Raw genomic sequence first — 22,259 nt, forward strand, 5'->3', positions numbered from 1 at the left:
GCGGGCCAGGCGCGGACCCAGTCGACTGCAGTTTGCCTCCCGCGCGGCTCGGACATCTGCGCTCCGGGCGGGGAAGCGGGTGCTGCGGACGTGGGCACCGCGCACGCGTGGGGAGCGGCCCCCGGAGAGCGCGCGCCGGCAGGACTGCGGCCTAGCGCCGCGTGGCGGCAGGTGTTCTGGGTCGTCCCTGTCACGTGGCCGAGCAGTCCGGCGCGACCGGCACCTAGAGGGGGCGGGGCCTACAGGCCACACCTCCCTCGGTCTAGGACCTGAAGGTGGGGGCGTGGCCAAAGAGGAGTAGCACCAGGGTCTCAGCTGGGGAGGGTCGGGGAAAGGTGCTGGGCACCCTTCAAATTAGGGGAGGAATGGGGGAACACCCACCCTCGTACTACCATGGAAATAAGGAGGGTGGCGCCCCTGGGAACGGAGCCCCTCGAGGGGATGAAGGCGTTTGGGATTCCTGGGGGGAGCCACAGGTCTGAGCTTGAAAAGATGAAGGCAGGTAAATGAGCTCAGAGGGGCCTTGGGGTCTGGTCGTGGCCTGACCCCAGATTGCGGCAAGCGCCTAGGCGAGCCCCTGCCCTTCTCTCGGTCCCCAGTCCTTCGCCCATCTCCCCGGTCCTCAAGGGGCCAGCCAGGGCGCGAGGCCTCACTTCTCTGGTCCGCCACAGGATGGGCCTGTTGGCCGCAACCCTGCTGTGGGGCCCGCCGGGGCTGCTTCTGACCTTCGCCCTGCACCCGGCTCTGTGCTCGAGCGCGGCCCCGACCTCGGGGCCCCCGCACCGGGACTACTGCGTTCTGGGCGCCGGGCCCGCGGGCCTGCAGATGGCCTACTTCCTGCAGCGGGCCGGGAGGGACTACGCGGTGTTCGAGCGCGCCCCGCGGCCCGGCAGCTTCTTCTCGCGCTACCCACGCCACCGCAAGCTCATCAGCATCAACAAGCGGCACACGGGCAAGGCCAACGCCGAGTTCAACCTCCGCCACGACTGGAACTCTCTGCTCAGCCACGACCCCCGGCTGCTCTTCAGACACTACTCCAGCGCCTACTTCCCCGATGCGAGCGACATGGTGCGCTACCTGGGTGACTTCGCAGACAGGCTGGGGCTCCACGTGCTGTACAACACGACCATTGCCCACGTCACCCTGAACAAGGATCGGCAGGCTTGGAATGGCCATTACTTCATCCTGATCGACCAGATGGGCCACGCACACCAGTGCAGGTAAGGAGCCCGGCCCGGGAGCCGATGTGCTGACACCGGGGCCTTTCCTAGGGGAACTGACAACCCTCGGATGGCCCGTAGGCTTGGCAGAAATGAGAGAATACGGCCTTTTCTGCCACTCCTTGCTCCCCCTGAAATGCAGTGCTAAGAGATTCAGCTCAGCAAACATTGCCCAAGTGTGTCCCCCCCACCAAAAGAAAATTACAATCACATGTGCATGGAAGATACTAACCAGCACCTTCCTGCAAGATTTGTCAGTGTTTAATTTTATGTTCGCTGTGGCACATCAGCACTGGGCATTCAGCATCGCCTAAACATAGATACCCACAAAGCTCTTTCGGCAGAGCATCTCCTAGAACTAGTGTTCCCCCAAATACATGGGGGGGGACATCCAGCAAGTGTTAGATGGGCTCAGTGGGATTTCAGGACTGAACGGGAGTGAGAGGTCCAACAGGCAGGGCCACCAGCATTCGGTGTAAGCTTGCTTTTGCTTGGGAGAAAGCCTGATATTGTGTAGACAGCCCACACTCGGTCACAACTGGTCTTACCTTCTTTAATCCCCACAAGGACTGGGGGGCGGGGGGGGGGGGGGAGTAGTTCACTGGTCCCGGTTTTACTGATGAAGAATTGAGGCTCAGAGAAATTGATTAACTGGTGCTGTGTCACACAGTTCGGAAGCAGTCCGGCTGCAGTCGTGTCTTTCTGACCCCAAAGCCTGTGTTCTCTCTGCTACACCAGACTTCCTCTCCCTCTCTGGCCATTAGCCTGGCACCTGGCTCCAGGCAGGTGCCCAGAGTTCAAATTGTCATGCCTATTACCGGAGGCCCAGCCGTGCTCCTTGCTCATTACAGCCCCAGGGAAAGAAGGCTTGGGCCTTCTTGGGTGTAGACAACCTAGCGACAAGCACAGAGGAGTCAGATCTGAGCTTCGTGGACAAGGGTCGGAAGGTCTGGTTTTGAAACCGCCTGTTACCAAGACACCCCGCAGGATCCCGCTCCCAGCTGTGCCCCTACCAGACGTAGCATCCACCAGTATGAAGAGCCAGACTGGGGAATCAGGCTGATCTGGTTTCAGGCTCTGGCTCTGCTGTCGTGGGCCTGCGGGGCCTGTGTCTCCTCACCTGGAAAGTGGGCCAAGTGACCCCAACGCGGGGTTGCTTTGGGCAGTAATATGATGCACAGAGCGCTCAGGAGGAGCCCGGGATGAACTACTGCTCAGCAGTTGTTTGCATCTGCCAGGCGGGTCAGAAAAGAGGAAGTAGACCACCGAGGGTGGTCATTTTCACCACGGGGGGTGATGGCTGGCCTCACCGCTGCATCCAGAATTAGGTGAATGATTCGATTTCTCCTGTGTCACCTTCTCAGAGAGTCAGGTTGATTCTCATGTCTGGGATCATCTCAGGAACATGTAAAGGAGACTGTGCGCTGGAGTGGGCTCAGTGAGGACAGGGGTGACATCTCTCAGATTCTCTGGGACAGGTCCCTAAACGGGTGAAGGAATGGACGTTTGCCTATGTTCTTTTTTTTTTTTTTTAATGTTTATTTTTGAGATCGAGAGAGAGACAGACAGACAGCATGAGCAGGGGAGGGGCAGAGACAGAGAAGGAGACATAGAATCCGAAACAGGCTCCAGGCGCTGAGCTGTCAGCACAGAGCCTGACAGGGGGCTTGAACTCATGAACTTCAGGTCATGCCCTGAGCCGAAGTCGGCCTCTTAATGGACTGAGCCACCCAGGCGCCCCTCCTGTGTTCTTTTAGGAGCCAGCCACCTGGGTGAGGCAGGTGAGCCAGGCCGCAGATTCGGGGCGTGCTTTTTGCGCAGTAGTCTTACAGCTGAGAGACTAAGCCATCCACTGTCTGTCCCCTCCCTACAGTGTCCTTCTGGTTGCCACCGGTTTGTCGGTCCCCAACCAGGTCGATTTCCCGGGCTACGAACACGTAGAGGGTTATGAGTCTGTGTCCGTGGACCCCAAGGACTTCGAGGGTCAGAACGTGCTGATTCTGGGGCGGGGTAACTCTGCCTTTGAGACGGCCGAGAACATCTTGGGTGTCACCAACTTCATCCACATGCTGAGCCGCTCCCGCGTCCGGCTGTCCTGGGCCACCCACTACGTTGGAGACCTCAGGTACGCTCCGCGGCTGCTCGTGGATCGAAAGCCCTTCCTGACCCCACCGGACCAACCACCCCTTCCTCTGAGCCTCCTTGTCCCCCGTACGGACGCCTTTCTCTCTCTTGGCATTTCCCTCGGGCCCCAGGGCCATCAACAATGGCCTGCTGGACACCTACCAGCTGAAGTCCTTGGATGGGTTGCTTGAGTCCGACCTGACGGATCTGGCCATCGTGAAGGACCATGAGGGCAAGTTCCACGTCACCCTCAAGTTCTTCCTGGAGGAAGGCAACCAGACCGCAGACACCATCACCCTCCCCCAGGACGACAATGACAACTTCGCCATGCGCGTGGCCTACGACCGGGTCATCCGCTGCCTGGGCTGGAACTTCGACTTCTCCATTTTCAACAAGTGAGTCCCAACGAGGGAGTAGCTGGGAGCACTTTAGCAAACCCCTTCTGACGCCTCCCGGGGTGGGGTGAGCGAAGACAGTGTGCAGTGGGGTGGCAGTGGCTTTCAGGACTGCCCTGTCACAGCAGATGTGGATGCCGCCTGGTCTCCCGCCCAGGCATGAGCTGTCTGTCCTCACAGGACGGATGGCCCCGAGCCCTCCATCCTGTAGCAGCAGCGATCTGTGTCGCGATCCTCTACCTGAGAGATGGGAAGATGAGCCAAGGCAGAATGAGATGATGAATTTGCTGAACGGTGGCTAAGGACGCAGGTGTCCGTCTGAGATTCTCCACTTAGCAAATCTGGGGGCTCTGGGACAGTTACTTCACTGCTGTGTCTGGTAACGGGGATCATACCTTCTTTCTCACAGGGCTGTTGTCAGGATTAATCCAGAAAGTACTTGGCATATCCCATACCCTTAACAAAACAGTCATTTCCGACATCGCTTCCAATTGTGTTGTGAACTCCTTTGCTTTAGATGTTGCCGCCCCCGTCCCTTGGCAAGGTTTGGTGTTAAAAAATCTGTCCAGTGTCTCATTTTCCTCTGACCAGAGCACGACGGACAAGGAGAAACTGGAAGTCCTGAACCAGACTCCCGTCCCGTCAAGTCGGAGCCCGGAGCCCAGCCTCCACTCAGGCTTGAATCCTCACCCCCTCCCTGACCTGCCACATCTTTAACCTGAGCCTCAGTTATTCCCATCTGTTACGTAGAGACCATTATACCCAGCTCCTAGGGTCACGGTGTGGTTTAAATCAGGAGGGGCCCCTGGGTGGCTCAGTCAGTTAAGCGTCCGATTTTGGCTCAGGTCATGATCTCGCGGTTCATGAGTTCAGTCCCTGCGTCGGACTCTGTGCTGACAGCTCAGAGCCTGGAGCCTGCTTCCGATTTTGTGTGTGTGTGTGTGTGTGTCTCTCTCTCTCTCTGTGTCCCTCCCCCATTCATGGGTGTGCTCTCTCTCAAAAATAAATGTTAAAAAAAATAACGAAATAAATGCAATAAAGGCATATAAAGTGCTCACACTCAGCTCATTGCTGAGCACAGCATAAGCATTTCATACACAGCAGTGATTTTCACTAACAAAGCTTTCCACTCCCAGGTCCCTCCGACTGTCTTCTGGGGGTGAATTCAGCAAGAAGTACCCACTGATCAAAGCTAGCTACGAGTCCAAAGGAAGCCGGGGTCTCTTTGTCCTGGGTACTGCCAGCCACTCGGTGGATTACCGGAAGTCTGCCGGGGGCTTCATCCACGGATTCCGATACACAGGTGAGCCTGGCAGGGAGAATAAGCCCCAGGGTTTGCAAACGTGCTCCTGATGCCCAGCAGCCTTCTCGAGATTGCTTACCAGTCATTGATGGTCTGAAATCCCCTGTCCGGGACAGATTGCAACAGGTGTTCATGGTCTGAGGGTACGTCTAGCAAAGTGTCAGATAAGGTGTGAAACTAAAGTACGTCGGGAGTTGGCATCTTACATGCCAAGCCGGCGAGGCACCAGGTATTGGCAAGAAGGCCAAGTTTGGGGTGCTACTGTGGGTGCCTCCCCAGCTGGGTGGTCTGAGAGGTGAGGCTTCACGACCTCTCTGGAAGCCTCTTTCAGACTGGGTGACATCAGAGATGTAAACGAGGTGAACTTTCCGCCCTTGTGGGGCTGTTGTAAGGATTACAGTACGTGGGGAGGTGTAGCCAGGAAGCATTACGCAGACTGTCCGGGTACCAACAGATTTCAGTAAATGTTGCAGTCGGATTATATCAGCCGTGAGGGTGTAAATTTTCTGCGCCGCAGGCTATCGGACAGGTACGTGGTTGTGTGGTGAGTGTTATGTGGACCAGTTGATTTTGCCATGGACGCCACAAGGGCCTTGTGTCCTGCATCCTGGCAATTCTGTATTTAATTTGATGACTCCCAGCGGCTTAATGTTCATCTTTGCATTTGACTATTCTTCCTGTTTGGCAGGGGAAATAACCATGTTTATTTCCAGATGACGTATTTTAAGTCCCATGGGCGATGAGTGACTCAGAGAAGGGAGCCAGAGAGCATGTTTGCTATCTGGAAGCCAGATATCCGCAGATTGAACACATACACACATCCAGAAGGAGGAGCGTCTGTCCCTTGAGCTGTGTCTCCCCGATAAGAAGTCCTCGGGGCGCCTGGGTGGTTCATTGGTTAGGCATCCAGCTTCGGCTCAGGTCACGATCTCACGGTTTGTGGGTTTGAGCCCCACGTCGGGATCAGTCCTGACAACTAGCTCAGAGCGTAGAGCCTCCCTCAGGTTCTGTGTCTCCCTCTCTCTCTCTGCCCCTCCCCTGCTCGCGTTCTGTCTCTCTCAAAACTAAACAGAAAATTTTTTCTTAAAGAAAAAAAATCTTCATCATTGTTCCCATGCATGTTACCCTTCCTGCACCTGCTGTTCTGGAAGATTCTGCCCCACTGCCCCCCGCTTCCTTCTGCCCCCTGACCTTTCCCCAGCTCCCATACCCAGTCCTCATGGCAGCCCCTGTTACTTCAACGCCATTTTCCAGATAAGGAAACGGGCACAGAGAACTTAAGTAACTTGCCCAAAGTCACCTAGCCCGTTGGCAGAACGCTAATGTGAATCCACACATGTCTGATTCTAAAACTCACAGCTGACCACTGAGCTGCAGGCAAACGGGGAGCAGTCCTGGCTTGCTGTGTGGTCCCTACTATCAGCTGAGGATCCTGCTGGGGGAGGGGTGACGTGGCCACACATCCTGCTCAGACCCGGGAAACCGGTCCCACGGGAGGCCAGACGCAGAGTAAGGCAGAGGATTGCAGCAGAAGAGGAAATGTGAACGGCACAGACCGTGACCACACGGGAGGACATGCCAGCCACCTGGCCCATCCCCCTCCTGTCTCTCTTCCAGTCACCCGCCAAAACACCCTTTCTGTAAACAAACAACAGAAAAATCTCTTTCCCCTCCTTGACTGCTCTCAGTGGCTCCCCGCTCCCCTGGGAAGGCTCCGGCTCCTCGGCGCGCCATTCTGAACTTTGCCAGGCCCATGCCAGCTCACCCCTCCAGCCTGGTCCCTTGCCTGCCTGCTTTTCAGAATGTGCCAGGCGCTCTCAAGATTGTGGCCCCTTTTGTCAGGGCCCCTCCCCGGACCCCACGAGCTGTGCCGTCCCTTGACCTTGTGCAAAACTCCGCTCGGCCATTGTTTCCTCCAGAGCCAAACATCTGGGGAGGCCGACCAGCCCCTCCTGTGACTGTTGGCCAGCCAAGTCCCCTGTCATGCGCGTGGTCTGTGTGTGTCCCTGCCTTCCTTGGGTTTGGATGTGGTGTTGATTTGTTTTGGAGGAGCAGGCCCGATTCCACGACTGTGCACGGCCGCCCCAGATACGCAGCAAAGCGTCTGCCTGTCGTTTCAGACAGCTGTCGCTTTTCTGTTTCCATCAGCAGGACTGAGCGACAGCTTGGGTTCAGGCTCTGGAGGACAGGAGGCACGGAAAGGTTTTCCAGCTGGGAGTCCCTGAGGGAAGTGGAACCCCGGGAAGGGGAGCGGGGTCACAGGGAGGCTCAGTGTCCGGGGTTGATCTGGCACCTGTGAGGGGTAGGGCTGGACTTCCACGCTCAGGGGACCTGCAGCACGAGGGGCACGCTCTGGCCTGGAGGCAGCCCCAGCCCCGCCCACCCACCCACCCAGCTACCCACTCGGGCTGTGCTCATGCCGGGAGCAGAACTGAGCAATGGGACAGACTGGGCTTTAAAGCCCAAACTACAGCCCATCTGGCCCTTGGTAGGAAACCTCGACTGACCCTGCTCCAAAGGCATCTTCTTTTTTTCTTTTTTTTAATGTTTTATTTATTTTTGAGAGAGAGAGAGACAGCGTGAGCAGAGGAGAGTCAGAGAGAGAGGGAGACACAGAATCTGAAGCAGGCTCCAGGCTCTGAGCTGTCAGCACACAGCCCGGCGCAGGGCTTGAACCCACGAGCCGTGAGATCATGACCTGAGCTGAAGTCAGACGCTCAACTGACTGAGCCACCAGGCGCCCCCCCCCCTTATTTGTTTTTAAAGTTTATTTATTTTGAGAGACAGAGAGAGCAAGAGCTGGAGAGGGGCATCGAGAGAGGAGATGGGGAGAATCCCAGGCGGGCTTGGACTTCCCAGCACGGAGCCCGATGCGGGGCTCGAACTCACTCCATGAGATGGTGACCTGAGCCAAAATCAAGAGTCAGACCCTTAACCGACCGAGCCCCGCCAGAGGCACCTTGGAGCCACGCACACGAGCGTGTGTGGAGTTCCAAGCAGCCGACAGGGACCGTACGTCCCTCTGGCCATTTCAGTGCGTGCCGTCCACCGCCTGCTGGAGCACCGCCACCACAGCGTCGCCTGGCCCTCCACCGAGCACCCCGTCTCACAGCTGACAAGCTCCATCGTCCGGCGCGTCAACGAGGCTTCCGGGCTCTACCAGATGTTCGGCGTGCTGGCCGATGTTGCCCTGCTCAAGGAGTGAGTAGCCCAGCTTCACCGTTCACTGGTCGGAGCTCCTCTCTGCCTGTTCCCAGCGTGGAGTGGCCTGCAGTTCCCTCCTAAGCGAACCTTCAGGGGACACGGGGATCCATTCTGGGAGCGGGGAGGCAGAATCAGTGAAATCAACACCACAAGCTCGACAGACAGACCTGGTGCGCCTCCCAGCCCTGCCGCTTTCCACCTGTGTGACCTTGGGCAAGTCACGTAGCTTCTCTGAGCCTTTCTCTCCTCTGCAGACTGGGGATAACAACCCTTAGGTTGCAGGCAGGCGTGAAGGTAACTGGTCGCATTTGGCACCAAGCGGATGAGCGGTAAACCGCAGCGCTGAGGGTGGAAGGCCTCCCTCGGGCCAGGACCATGATGTCTCCTTATCAGCTGAGTGACAGGTGGCAGGGCACAGGTGACACACAGCAGAGCAGGCAGGGGGGAGGGTGCCCTGAGGACAAGTCAGACACCATCTCTCAGTCAGAGGGAGCAGCCTGACCCACAGCCAGGGAGAGCGACAGTGCGCCAAGTTCAGGGACACGCAAGGAATTCACTAGTGCTCAGTGCAAGATACCCCGCACCCGCCTCCTCTCTTCCATACCCGCTCTCCACATTCTGACTCACCCCTACACCCCATAAGCGTTCCTTTCAAATTCTGTCAAGTGTCTGCCACCTGTCACCCACCCCGTGCGGACCCCACCTTGGTCCAGCCCCCACCCCCCAGCCCGTCTCTCACCTGAACCTGCTGCAGCCTCGCACCTTTGCTCCACGGTCTCTCAACACGGCAGCCAGGCGGTCCCCTTAGAACCTGAGTCACACGTTCATCCCTGCGCAGCACTCTCTGGGCTGGTGGCCTCCATTCTCAGCCCGCACGGAACCCAGCGTTCCCGTCATGGTGCACACAAGCCCTCGTCCACCTGTCCCCAGCGCCCCCCCGCCCCCCGCCCTCCGCCTGCCCTGCTCGAGGCCACTCTAACCACACTGGTCTGCCTCCTGTCCCTCCAAGACACCGAGGCTCCCTCCCAGGGCTTTCCCGTGACTGTATCTAGCCCCGGGCCACCCTTTTCCCAGACACATTGCAGGTCACTCAGAGCTTTCTGGAACTTGTTCCCTGTGTAAGTCGGGACCCAGGTGGGTCAGTCACACTCAAGTGAGATGCGTGCAGAGGACGGGAGCCCGCACGCCATTGGCACAGGAGACGCGTGCACACACGCAAGTGCCCCTCTGGCCTCTGCCGCAGCTCTGAGGGTCGCACCCTGCCGTGCTGCCGTTGTCCCCAGGAATGCCACAGCCTTCGAGTACCTGGAGGAGTTCCCCGTGCAGATGCTGGCCCAGCTGGAGAGCATCACAGGGAGGAGGGCCGGGCGTGGGCTCTTCGTCATCAACATGGAGTACGGCAGGGACTTCTCCGGGCCCGACAAGGACGTCTTCTTCTACGACCGGTCCGTGGGGCACACGGGAGACGCGTGGCAGTCAAACTTCCTCCATCCCGTCATCTATTACTACAAGGGCCTCCCCACCGGTGAGCCGGGCTCCTGCTCTCCCCGACACCCCTCGGACCTGCTGTCTGTCACCTTGTCACCCCTGAGCCCCCACACAGGACTCTCAGCTGACAGAGAAGGACTCAGGCAGCAGGGGATGGGGAGGGGAGGGAAGTGATGGGGGGGGCGGGGGAGGAGACTCCGCCCATAGGGCAGATGAGGCAAAGGGTCCCGGAATGAGAAACAATGTTCCCAGATTCTGGCACAGGCCACACAGGGAGTGTCATGATCTCCTCCAGGCGCCACTGTCTTGCTCTGTGTGTCCCAGAGAGGCTGAGCGTGGAGGGGGTTGGGGGGAGCCAGAGACTGACTCTCAGACAGAAGAGGAAAGGAGCCGGACGGGGTTAACACAGGGGTGCAGCATAGAAGGCACGGAAGAGCCGGGCAGTGTTCCCAGGCTGTCCTCCGGCTGTGTGGCCTTGGACCATTACTTACACTCTCTGCGACTCCGTGTCCTCCTTTGTAACAGGGATAACGATAGGATTGTGTGAAGATAAAGGAGATGAAAAAAACACAGTACGGGGCACCCGCTGGCTCAGTCAGCAGAGGATAGGGCTCTTGATGGTGAGGTTGTGAGTTCAAGCCCCCATGCTGAGTGTAGAGATGACTTAAAAAATGAAGTAAGGGCGCCTGGGTGGCTCAGTCAGTGAAGCGTTCGACTTCGGCTCAGGTCATGATCTCACAGTCCGCAGGTTCAAGCCCCGTGTCAGTCTCTGTGCTGACAGCTCTGAGCCCGGAACCTGCTCCAGATTGTGTGTGTGTGTGGGTGTGGGTGTGTGTGTGTGTCTGCGTGTCTGCGTCTGCCTGCCTGCCTCTTCCCTGCTTGCACTCTGTCTCTCTCTTACAAAAATAAATAAACATAAATAGAGTATTTGAAACAAAAATCCACAGAATGCCACTGTGGTGGTTGGCACAGAATAGCTTCCAGTAGATGAACCCCACCCCCACCCCCACCCCGGGAACACGTTCCTGTCCAGAAACTGAAGGGCTGTCACTTGGAAGACGTATTCTAACCCAGGCAGAAGTCATATCAGCAGGTCAAAGTGACGGGAACATAGGCTTATATTCAGAATCAGGAGCAACTAATACTCAAAGCTGTCAGCAGTGGAATGGGTCGCCCCTCGAGTTCCCCAGGACAAGGGTGGTCGAGTCATGGCTTGATGGCCGTCCGCCTGGGACACCGCCGAAGGGAGTCCACACCAGGTGGGAAACGGGGCTCAATGAGCGCCGAGACCCCTGGCCATGCCGGGCCGCTGAGTCTCCTCAGAAAGAGCAGTTCCCTTTTTTTTTTAATGTTTATTTTTGAGAGAGAGACACACACACAGAGTGTGAGTGGGGGAGGGGTAGAGAGAGCGGAGACACAGAATCCGAAGCAGCCTCTAGACTGAGCTGTCAGCACAGAGCCCGATGTGGGGCTCAGACTCATGGACTGTGAGATCATGACCTGAGATGAAATCGGATGTTTAACCAGCTGAGTCCTCCAGGCGCCCCGAGAAAGAGCAGTTCTGAAGCAATCACAGGGGCCCTCCATCCGTGCACGTCTTAGAAAAACACCAAGTGCAAGTGATTAGTCTTGGTTCCGCTTTCTGATACCGCAAGGAACAGATCTAGACTCTTCCTCGTGCCGGCCTTGCAGACACAGAGATGGCTGCCGAGCAGGCCGGCCGCTGCCCCGCACAGAGGGCGTCAGTCACGCCGAGAGCCAGGGAGCCTGGGAGGCACCCGGGGTGTGTGGGAACCACGCCGTCAGCTCCAGGATGGGGAGCCCAGCCGCCGGGCCCTGACGCGGCCCCCCTCCCCTCCCCACAGAGCAGGAGGTGAGATTCCGCCCTGCCAACTGGGCGCTGCCTCGGCCCACAGCCATCCACCACATCGTGGAAGACTTCTTGACGGACTGGACCGCCCCGGTGGGGCACATCTTACCTCTGAGGCGCTTCCTGGAGAACTGTTTGGACACCGATTTGCGAAGCTTCTATGCAGGTAACTGGTGACCCTAGAAGGACAAGGTCAGTGAGCTGGGGGTTGAAAGAAGCCCAGAGAGATCTCTTTCCCGTGAGGTTTCAGGATTCACATCTAGAAATCTACACTTGAGAATTCTGTTATCCACAGGGTAGACTAGATGTCCACAGGACCCCCCTCCCAGGACAGCACACCTGAAGTTGCCGAATTGAATGTCGTTTTTTTTTAATAGTTTATTGTCAAGTTGGTTTCCACGTAACACCCAGTGCTCATCCCCCGGAGTGCCCTCCTCCATGCCCATCACCTCCCTTCCACCCTCCCCCTCCCCCCATCAGCCCTCAGTTTCTTCTTAGTATTCAAGAGTCTCTCATGGTTTACCTCCCTCCCTCTCCCCAACTATTTTCCCCCCTTCCCCTCCCCATGGTCCTCTGTTAAGTTTCTCCTGTTACACTTATGAGTGAAAACATACGGTATCTGTCCTTCTCCACCTGACTTATTTCACTTAGCATGACACCCTCGAGGTCCATCCACTTTCCTACAAATGGCCAGATTTCATTCTTTCTCATTGCCATGTAGTACTCCATCGTGTATGTAAACCACATCTTCTTGATCCACTCATCAGGTGATGGATATTTAGGCTCTTTCCATGTTTTGGCTATTGTTGAAAGTGCCGCTATGAACATTGGGGTACATGTGCCCCTGTGCATCAGCACTCCTGTATCCCTTAGGTAAATCCCTAGCAGTGCTATTGCTGGGTCATAGGGGAGTTCTATTGGTAGTTTTTTGAGGAACCTCCACACTGTTTTCCAGAGCAGCTGCAACAGTTTACATTCCCACCAACAGTGTAGGAGGGTGCCTGTTTCTCCACATCCTCACCAGCATCTATAGTCTCTTGATTTGTTTACTTTAGACACTCTGATCAGAGTGAGATGGTAGCTCAGTATGGTTTTGATTTGTATTTACTGATGATGAGTGATGCTGAGAGTATCATTTCATGTGTCTGTTGGCCATCTGAACTTCCTCTTTGGAAAAGTATCATGTCTTCTGCCCATTTCTTCACTGGATTATTTGTTTTTCGGGTGTGGAGTTTGGTGAGTTCCTTACAGATTTTAGATACTAACCCTTTATCCGATATGTCATTTACAACTATTTTTTCCCATTCCGTCAGTTGCCTGTTAGTTTTCTTGATTGTTTCCTTTGCATTGCAGAAGCTTTTTATCTTGATGAGGTCCCAAGAGTGCAGTTTTGCTTTTGAATCCCTTGCCTTTGGGAATGTGTCGAGGAGGAAATTGCTGCTATTAAGGTCAAGGAGGTTGTTTCCTGCTTTCTCCTCTAGGGTTTTGATGATTTCCTGTCTCACACTCAGGTCCTTCATCCATTTTGAGTTTTGTGTGTGTGTGTGTGTGGATGGTGTAAGAAAGTGGTCTAGTTTCCTTGTTCTGCATGTTGCTGTCCAGTTCTCTCAGCATCTTCTGTTACAGAGGCTTTTCTCCATTGGATACTCTTTCCTGCTTTGTCGAAGATTTATTGGCCATACGTTTGTGGGTCCAATTCTGCATTCTTTATTCTGTTCCGTTGGTCTGTGTGTCTGTTTTTGTGCCCTGATGTGCGTTGTGTCTTGATGAGGACAGCTTTGTAGTAGAGGCTAAAGTCTGGGATTGTGATGCCTCTCATTTTGGTTTTCTTTTTCAATATGACTTTGGCTATTCGGGGTCTTTTGTGGTTCCATATGAATTTTAGGATCGTTTGTTCTAGCTTTGAGAAGAATGCTGGTGCATTTTTGATTGGGATTGCATTGAATGTGTAGATTGCTTTGGGTAGTAATGACATTTTAACAATATTTATTCTGATCCATGAGCATGGAATGTTTTTCCATTTTTTTGTGTCTTCGACTTTCTTAAGTTTTCTATAGATTTCCTCATACAAATCTTTTACATCTTTGGTTAGGTTTATTCCTTGGTTTTTGTGCAATTATGAATGGGATCCATTTCCTGATTTCTTTTTCTGTTGCTTCATTATTGGTGTATAAAAATGCAACCAGGGGCGCGTGGGTAGCTCAGTCAGTTAAGCGTCTGACTTTGGCTCACGTCATGATCTCGCAATTTGTGGGTTCGAGCCCCATGTCAGGCTCCATGCTGACAGCTAGCTCAGAGCTTGAATCCTGTCTTCAGATTCTGTGTCTCCCTCTCTCTCTGACCCTCCCCTGCTCACACTTTTGTACCCTGTGACTTTGCTGAATTCCTGGATCAGTTCTAGAAGGCTTCTGGGAGTCTGTTGGGTTTTCCACGTAGAGTATCGTGTCATCTGCAGAAAGTGAAGGTTTGACTTCATCTTTGCCAAATCTGATGCCGTTTATTTCCTTTTGTTGTCTGATTGCTGATGCTAGGACTTCCAGCACTATGTTAAACAGCAGTGGTGAGAGTGGACACCCCTGTCGTGTCCCTGATCTCAGGGGGAAAGCTCTCAGCTTTTCCCCATTGAGAATGATATTAGCTGTGGGCTTTTCATAAGTGGCTTTTATGATGTTTAAGTGTGTTCCTTCTATCCCGACTTTCTCGAGGGTTTTTATTAAGAAAAGATGCTGTATTTTATCAAATGCTTTTTCTGCATCTATCGACAGTATCATATGGTTTTTATCTTTTCTTTTGTTATTGTGATGTATCACATTAATGGATTTGCGAATACTGAACCAGCCCTGTAACCCAGGAGTGAATCCCCCTTGATCATGGTGGATAGTTCTTTTTATGGGCTGTTGAACTCAATTTGCTAATATCTTGCTGAGGATTTTTGCATCTGTATTCATTAAGGTTATTGGCCTGTAGTTCCCTTTTTTGGCTGGGTCTCCGTCTGGTTTGGGAATCAAAGTGATGCTGGCTTCGTAGAATGAGTCTAGAAGTTTTCCTTCCATTTCTATTTTTTGGAATAGTTTGAGAAGAATGGGTATTAACTCTGATTTAAATGTCTGGTAGAATTCCCCAGGGAAGCCATCTGGCCCAGGGCTCTTATTTGTTGGGAGATTTTTGATAACTGATTCGATTTCTTCACTAGTTATGGGTCTGTTCAGATTTTCTCTCTCTTCCCATTTGAATTTTGGTAGTGTGTGTGTGTTTAGGAATTTGGCCATTTCTTCTAGGTTGTCCAGTTTGTTGGCATATAATTTTTCATAGTATTCCCTGATTATTGCTTGTATTTCTGAGGGATTGGTTGTAATAAATCCATTTTCATTTGTGATTTTGTCTATTTGGGTGCTTTCTCTTTTCTTTTTGAGAAGCCTGGAAAGAGGTTTATCAGTTTTGTTTATTTTTTCAAAAAACCAACTCTTGGTTTCATTGATCTGTTCAACTGTTTATTTGGATTCTATTATTTCTCTTCTTCTGCTTGGTTTGGGGTGCTCTTGCTGCTCTGCTTCTAGTTCCTTTAGGTGCTCTGTTAGATATTGTATGTGTGCTTTTTCTAGTTTCTTGAAATAGGCCTGGATTCTAATGTACTTTCCTCTTAGGACTGCCTTTGCTGCATCCGAAAGAGTTTGGATTGTTGTGTTTTCATTTTCATTTGTTTCCGTGTACTTTTTAAATTTCTCTAATTGCCTGGATGGCCCATTCCTTCTTTAGCAGAGTGGTCTTTAACTAACCTCCATGTTTTTGGAGGTTTTTCAGACTTTTTCCTGCGATTGTTTTCAAGTTTCATAGCATTGTGATCTGAAAGTGTGCATAGTATGATCTCAATTCTTTTATATTCATGGAGGACTGCTTTGTGACCCAGTATGTGATCTATCTTGGAGAATGTACCGTGCACACTTGAGAAGAAAGTGAATTCCCTAACCTCAGGATGTAGAGTTCTAAATATATCTGTCAGATCCATCTGGTCCAATGTGTCTGTCAGGTTCATTGTTTCCTTAGTGATTTTCTGTCTAGTTGAGCTATCTATTGCTATAACTGGGGTATTAAGGTCCCCTGCAATTAGCACATTCGTATCAATAAGATTGTTACTGTTTGTAATTAACTGTCTTATGTATTTGGGTGCTCCCAAATTCAGTGCGTAGGTGTTTATAATTAGCTCTTCCTGATGGAGAGACCCTGTAATTTTTATATAATGCCCTTCTTCATCTCTTGTTACCACCTTTACTTTAAAGTCCAGTTTGTCTGACGTAAGTATGGCTACTCCGGCTTTCTTTTAACTTCCACTCGCATGATAGATATTTCTCCATTCCCTTACTTTCAATCTGAAGGTGTCCTCAGGTCTAAATTGAGTCTCTTATAGATAGCATATAGATGGATTTTGGTTTTTTATCCATTCTGATACCCTGTGTCTTTTGATTGGAGCATTTAGTCCATTTACATTCAGCGTTATTATTGAAAAATATGGGTTCAGAGTCATTGTGTTCTCTGCAGGATTCATGTTTGTCGTGGTGTCTCTGGTACGTTGTGTCCCCTGCAACATTTCCCTCATAGAGTCCCCCTTAGGATTTCTTGTAGGGCTGGTTTAATGGTGATGCATTCCTTGAATTTTTGTTTGTTTGGAAAAACCTTTCTCTCCTTCTATTCTGAATGACAGGCTTGCTGGATTAAGAATTTTTGGGTGCATATTTTTTCTGTTCATCACATTGAAGATTTTCTGCCATTGAATGTCATTTTTTTTAAATCAGTTTTGTTTCATTTTCTTTTCATTTTATTTGAGAGAGACAGAGAGAAATGTGGGGAGAGGGAGAGAGAGAGGGAGGGGGAGAGAGAGAGAGAATCATCCCAGTCAGGCTTCATGCTCAGCATGGAGCCCAACGTGGAGCTTGATCCCACGACCCTGGGATATGATCTGAGCTAAAATCAAGAGGCAGACGCTCAACTGACTGAGCCACCCAGGCACCCCAAATGTTGTTTTTAAAGAACTGGCAGGAAAAAACGGGAATTCTCAGAGGCCAAATACTAAGAAAAGCACAAAGCCATTGCTGGACATGGTCTATCTGTCCGTCATCAGTAGCTAGAGCGCAGGTAACTGACGGCACTTGCAGGTGGGAAGGTGAGGCAGCAGCATGGTGGGAGGCCTGTTTAGAGACCCTCATAAGCTTGGATCTCAGTGGATCAGCTGGGCAGCACAAAACACTCCCAAGAGGGAGACGATGGAGACTCATGCTTTTTTTTTTTTTTTAACTTTTTTTTTTTTAATGTTTTATTTATTTTGATACAAAGAGAGACAGAGCATGAGAGGGGAAGGGGCAGAGAGAGAGAAGGAAACACAGAACCGGAAGCAGGCTCCCGGCTCTGAGCCAGCTGACAGCACAGAGCCTGATGCAGGGCTCGAACCCACAAACGTGAGATCTGACCTGAGCCGAAGCCGGAGGCTTAACCGACTGAGCCACCCAGGCGCCCCGAGACTCATGCTTTTGGCTCTGAGTAAAGTGAGGGAAGATCTCTCCTGGGAATTTCTTTTTTCTTTTTTTTTTTTTTAATGTTTTTTATTTATTTTTGAGAGACAGAGAGCTTGAGCAGGGGAGGGTCAGAGAGAGAGGGAGACACAGAATCTGAAGCAGGCTTCAGGCTCTGAGCGAGCTGTCAGCACAGAGACCCACGCGGGGCTAGAACCCACAAACCGTGAGATCACGACCTGAGCCAAAGCAGGACGCTAAACTGACTGAGCCACCCAGGTGCCCCTCTTCTGAGAATTCCTAACCACTAAGCCTCGCTCATGTGAGTTTGGGGCCAAACTTCACACCATCATTGTGCAAAAATCACAGAAGTAAACGCAAGTCCTCTCTGAAGAAGCATACTTCAAAACTAGGGCTCAAAAGATATTCCCACAGTAAAGTTCCAAGTAAGTTGAACCCACACCCCTCCCCCATTTAGCAAAAAGCAGTTACCATACAAGGACGGAAACAACCAGGAGAGAGTTTCAGTAGGAACAACAAACTATGGGGTCAAACCAAAAAGACTGTGGGAATTGGAAGGGAGCGGAGACAAAGTCTGTCTAAAGTATGTAAGGAAAATAGGGCGCCTGGCTGGCTCAGTTGGTTAAGCGTCTGACTCTTGATTTCAGCTCAGGTCGTGATCTCATTCATGGTTGGTGAGTTTGAACCCCAAGTCGGCCTCTGCACTGACAGCGTGGAGCCTGCTTGGGATTCTGTCTCTCTTCTTCTCTCTGCCCCTCCCTTGCTCATGATGCACACTCACTCTCTCTCAAAAAAGATAAACTTTAAAAATAAAATAGATTTGAAAAAAAATTAAATATATAAGGAAACAAACAAAGACTCTTGAAAATATGACTGGTCAGCTTTCAGAAAGATACAACTAAGCCTTCTGGAAGTCAAAAAATGTAATTAGAAACTCAACCTAAAGATAAAGTAGCACATTAGACAGACGTGAAGAGAGAATTGGTGAACTGGAAGATAGCATTGGCAGAAGTCTGATGACCCAGAGGGAGAACTGATTGAAACAAGCCAAGTTTTTGTCTTCTTTTAAAACCCCCTGAATGCCTAGGACATCCACTCTTTTGTGTTCAGCAAACATCGTTTGAACACCACTTGTATATCAGGCGCTGTTCATATCAAATGAGGTTAGAGATGGTCAGGGTTCTCTCAACAGCCTAGTCAACTTTGAAATAAAAATGTATATATAAAGAGAGATGGCTTCGGGTGCCTGGGTGGCTTAGTTGGTCAAGCATCCAACTTCAGCTCAGGTCATGATCTCAAGCCCCATGTCGGGCTCCGTGCTGACAGCTCAGAGCCCAGAGCCTGCTTCGGATTCTGTGTCTCCCTCTCTCTCTGCCCCTCCCCCGCTTGCACTCTGTGTCTCTCTCTCTCTCTCTCTCTCTCTCTCTCTCTCAAAAATAAATAAGCATTAAAAAAAATTTTGGGGGCGCCTGGGTGGCTCAGTTGGTTAAGCCTCCGACTACGGCTCAGGTCAGATCTCATGTTTGTGGGTTCGAGCCCTGCATCGGGCTCTGTGCTGACAGCTCAGAGCCTGGAGCCTGCTTCCAGTTCTGTGTCTCCTTCTCTCTCTGCCCCTCCCCCTCTCATGCTCTGTCTCTGTCTGTATCAAAAATTTAAAAAAACATTAAAAAAAAATTAAAAAAAAAATTTTAAGAGAGGGATGGCTTGAAACAATAGTGTAAATTCATAGTCTAAATATACGTAGATGCTCAAAGGTAATTCATAGCACAGGGCTGAGCGGCTCTGAAGTGCCGGCATTCTGCAAACTATCAACTGTGACCGTACATGCTTATGCAGGAAATTACATGAGGCAGGTCTAGAGACCTCAGTGACAAAATCCCTGCCTGTTTCTCAAGGTTTCAGGAGACCACAGAGATGGCTGCTTCTGGTAGGGAGTGTATCCCGCCCTGGGGCCCGGCCGCCACCAGTGCCTCATCTGGGCCGTGCGGCTCCACGGCTCCCACTCCCTAGATCTGCTCAGCACTGCGAGCCACCAAGCGTCACTGCCTTCAGCTTGGACAAGTCCTCCCGCCTCGGGGCCAGCTGGCAGGGAAGTGGGCCCGCCTCCACCCCCTTAGCTGCTGTGCAGCTGCTAGCGTTGGCCACAGATTCTGCCTGGCTCCTCTGCCCCCTGGCCCTGCAGGAGGGGTGACGTATGTCACGAGGAGACGGTGCTCTCCAAAAGTCCACCTCGCTGCCGCTCTGTCGTCCCCTGTATCTGCAGTCTTCCCTACTCAGAGAGGACTCTTCTCCCACAGGCTGTGCATGAGTCAGAAATAAAATAGGGAATACTCTTCGTGTAGCCCCTACAGCCTCTTCACCCCTCCGAGCCTCAACATCCTTTGTAACGTGCCTGTTTGCGGGGGGTGGGGGGAGTGTTTGTTTTTGAGATAAAAGCCTCAAGACAGTGTTTGGACATTGGCTCTTTCTCATCTTGTCTCTAAATCCCTGAAAAGACCCAGCCCCCGTCGGTTTCATCTTTTCTATTTTTTAAGTGAAAGTTACATAAGCACTTCGCTAAAAGACTTTTTCCCACTTACACCCTCGTTCCCCAGAAGGAACTAGTTCTTGCTCTTCTGGTGGTTTCTTCATATCTCTGAATCGTAAACATCCACAGCTGTTTCCTGAGCGCAGACCTGATCCGTGTGCCCGCCGTCTGCTCTGGCACCGACCAGGGTTTCCCGGCTCCCTTGTCCGCCCCATGTGGTGCTTAGAACAGTGCCTCACACTTGGCGTTAGCAACCCAGATACTGCCGAAGGGGAAGACGTCCTTGCAGGCAGCTCTGAGCTCAAATCAGGACTGCCCACCCAGCTTCCGGCCAGACCAGCTTCTAGAAGCAAAGGCTGAGGGGGTCTGCTCTGGGGTGGCCAAGCTCCCAACTAGGGCTGGCTCCCTGCAGAGCACCATGTTGGGCCCAGATCCCTGGGAGCTGAGTCATATCTGTGGTATTTGCTTTCCACTTGGAGCCTCGTTCTTCCAGAATGGCCGGGCAGTCCTCCTCTTTGTGGAAGCTCAGGGAGGGATGCGATCCGTGGCTCCTCGGGTCGGATGTGGGGGATGCACAAAAGTGAGCTCCTAGGCTCAAGGCCTGGGTGAGGCCCCGGGGCATCAGCAGCTCCCTCTCCCTGCACATCTCCATCTTATTCATTTATCTCTTTTTGCTTCCACGTAGAGTCCTGCTTCCTGTTTGCCCTGACACACCAGAAGCTGCCCCCCTTCTGCCAGGAGGGGTACCTGAGAACGCAGGGGCTCATGGGAGCTGAGAACCTCCGGCGGCGTAGAGTGGAGCGCGGGCTCCCACGGGGCCATGCCTCCGTGGGCAGGCATCGTGAGGACGGGGGCCAGGGCCCCAAGGGTGGCCCGCTGGTCCCAGGGCCTCCACTCCAACCCCTCGGCGGCAACAAAGAGGAATTGTGACAGCCAGGCTTCTTCAACCCAGGCCTGTAGCCGGCGCCCCTGTCCCACCACTCTGGCTGCCAGGCCACTCACATGGTCCCAGTGACCAAGGCCACGGAGGGAGCATGCCAAGGCTGAGGGAGGCCAGCCAGCCATCTCCCCTCCGGTCTGGTCCCTGGGCGCCTGGGAGGCGGGGTCCAGAGAAAAGCCTCCTCTGCCAGGTAGGGGCTGGCTCAGTTCGGTCCCCGTCCGGCGCCCAGTGGTTCCGTTTCCGCCTGGTCTTCTCTTCAGATGAACCAGGATGCCGCCTGCGGATTGTGTGTCCTGGGTGGAACTGCCCCCATCGTCTTAAGGGTTTGTGGCAGGCACTTTCCAGCGGACGCGCTGGTGGTCCTCGGCCATCTCGGGCAGGTGGGGTGGCTTCCCCCTTGATGAAGATGTCAGCCCAGAGAGGGCAGGTGACTCCCAGGAGTCCCTGTCCGGGGGGCCCTGAGCCTTCTCCATTCTGCCCCCCTCACCACTCCGCCTCTCCCTGGCCCCGCCTCTGTTCCCAGAAGCCAGGGGCCAGCCCAGCTTATCATCCCAGGCCCCACGCTGTCACCAGGCAGACGGGACAGCTCCTGCAAAGCCACCTTATCTAAACAGTTTCTCCCTGAGCAGCAAGACACCGAGCTGCACCCACCCCAAGACTACACTCCCGACTTATCTTCAACTTTTGCGTTTTCTTCTCTTTCCTCCTACTCCGGCACCGTGCCCTTGCCCCGCCCCTGCCCTCAGGCTTCCGGAACGACACTGCCTCTGGCCTGCCCGAGCCATTCTTGTAAAACTGTCACCATGCTGCCTTGCAGCGACATTCCAAGATGATTCACCTGCTGTGTTTGAGGGGGCTTGGCTCACTCAAGAGGCATTTCCAGCCGCATTTGTACATAAAATAATCATGGTGATTCTTCAAAACTCAGGACCCTAGATGATTGCTTTCTCGCTGGTTCTTACTAGTCCGTGTATGTACTCAGAATTCAAGGGACACGGGCTTTCTGGATCCACGGCCCTCTTCTGGGACCATCCGCTTCCTCTCTTAGCCTCCACCAGCGGCACTGCCTGTCTGCCGTCGCCTCTCCCTCTGGTCGTGTGCGGTTACAACAGTGACACTCAGCCTGAGCCTGGAGGGGAGGTGCTTTCCTGGGACAATACCTGACATTTGTCCGGGGTTGAAACACCTAAGCATCTCTCTCTAACCCCAGGGGGTTGGGTTCGCCTTCGCTCATACAAATTACACGTAATCCCGATTTGGGTCCCTTCAGCCCACCCTTTCTTTTCCAAAACGTTTTGTAAAACAAATCCTTTAATTAGGACTGTTCCCATAATGTCACACACGTCACACCTACCCAGTTAGTTACCGACGGCGGGTAAGCTCCTTGTGCCAGTAGTTCAAGGTGCTTCAGCTGATGATTCACTGACGCCTAACTATGTGACATCTGCTGCTTTCTGCCATCATCGGCCAGATTGTTAATTTCATGAGAATTTCAGCCAGCCTTGCTTGCGTTTCATAAGATATGGTTTCATGGGTTAGCTGATAAGAGATGCCTTCTCTGGTATTCTTGTGAAACTGATCAGTAATTTGGAAAAGAATAAATCTCATTTCAAACCCCTCTTTCACGCTATAGTTTGAAATTAATTCCTGAGGAATTTTTTAA

General features: G+C 52.7%; 1 protein-coding gene and 2 long non-coding RNA genes across 7 annotated transcripts in view; 1 reads left to right on the top strand and 2 right to left on the bottom strand.

The window, feature by feature from the left end:
• The first annotated feature begins 16 nt into the window (after positions 1-16).
• Positions 17-22,216, top strand: FOXRED2 (FAD dependent oxidoreductase domain containing 2). Of its 5 annotated transcripts, XM_029955113.1 has the most exons (9): positions 17-275; positions 672-1,220; positions 3,094-3,345; positions 3,476-3,739; positions 4,876-5,042; positions 8,078-8,243; positions 9,530-9,771; positions 11,600-11,770; positions 19,025-19,557. In XM_029955113.1, the coding sequence occupies exons 2-9, from the start codon at positions 673-675 to the stop codon at positions 19,318-19,320; spliced, it is 2,106 nt and encodes a 701-aa protein (XP_029810973.1). In that variant the 5' UTR covers positions 17-275; position 672; the 3' UTR covers positions 19,321-19,557. The 5 variants fall into 5 exon arrangements, with proteins under 5 accessions (XP_029810973.1, XP_029810974.1, XP_029810976.1 ...); XM_029955114.1 differs by lacking the exons at positions 17-275; positions 19,025-19,557 and adding an exon at positions 20,342-22,216 and having other exon boundaries at positions 307-1,220; XM_029955116.1 differs by lacking the exons at positions 17-275; positions 19,025-19,557 and adding an exon at positions 20,342-20,527 and having other exon boundaries at positions 307-1,220; positions 11,605-11,770.
• On the bottom strand, positions 7,917-9,817 carry LOC115304797. The gene is made up of 3 exons (XR_003914608.1): positions 9,552-9,817; positions 8,986-9,057; positions 7,917-8,700 (listed from the first exon to the last, which is right to left on the bottom strand). It is a non-coding gene; the product is annotated as an uncharacterized LOC115304797 (long non-coding RNA).
• LOC115304796 overlaps positions 11,605-22,259 on the bottom strand; it is a 19,134-nt gene continuing 8,479 nt past the window's right edge. Inside the window, exon 3 of the long non-coding RNA XR_003914606.1 lies at positions 11,605-11,783. This is a non-coding gene — a long non-coding RNA (uncharacterized LOC115304796). The remainder of the gene's footprint in view (positions 11,784-22,259) is intronic.

Source organism: Suricata suricatta, chromosome 10 (genome assembly GCF_006229205.1).
Source record: "Suricata suricatta isolate VVHF042 chromosome 10, meerkat_22Aug2017_6uvM2_HiC, whole genome shotgun sequence".
Classification (NCBI taxonomy): domain Eukaryota; kingdom Metazoa; phylum Chordata; class Mammalia; order Carnivora; family Herpestidae; genus Suricata; species Suricata suricatta.

Bases quoted from the DNA above. Each gene is read 5' to 3' on its own strand.
- FOXRED2 (XM_029955113.1), top strand. From the start codon at position 673: ATGGGCCTGTTGGCCGCAACCCTGCTGTGGGGCCCGCCGGGGCTGCTT. The intron at 3,740-4,875 runs GTGAGTCCCAAC...TTCCACTCCCAG, and splicing joins GACTTCTCCATTTTCAACAA to GTCCCTCCGACTGTCTTCTG. The intron at 9,772-11,599 runs GTGAGCCGGGCT...CCCTCCCCACAG, and splicing joins CTACAAGGGCCTCCCCACCG to AGCAGGAGGTGAGATTCCGC.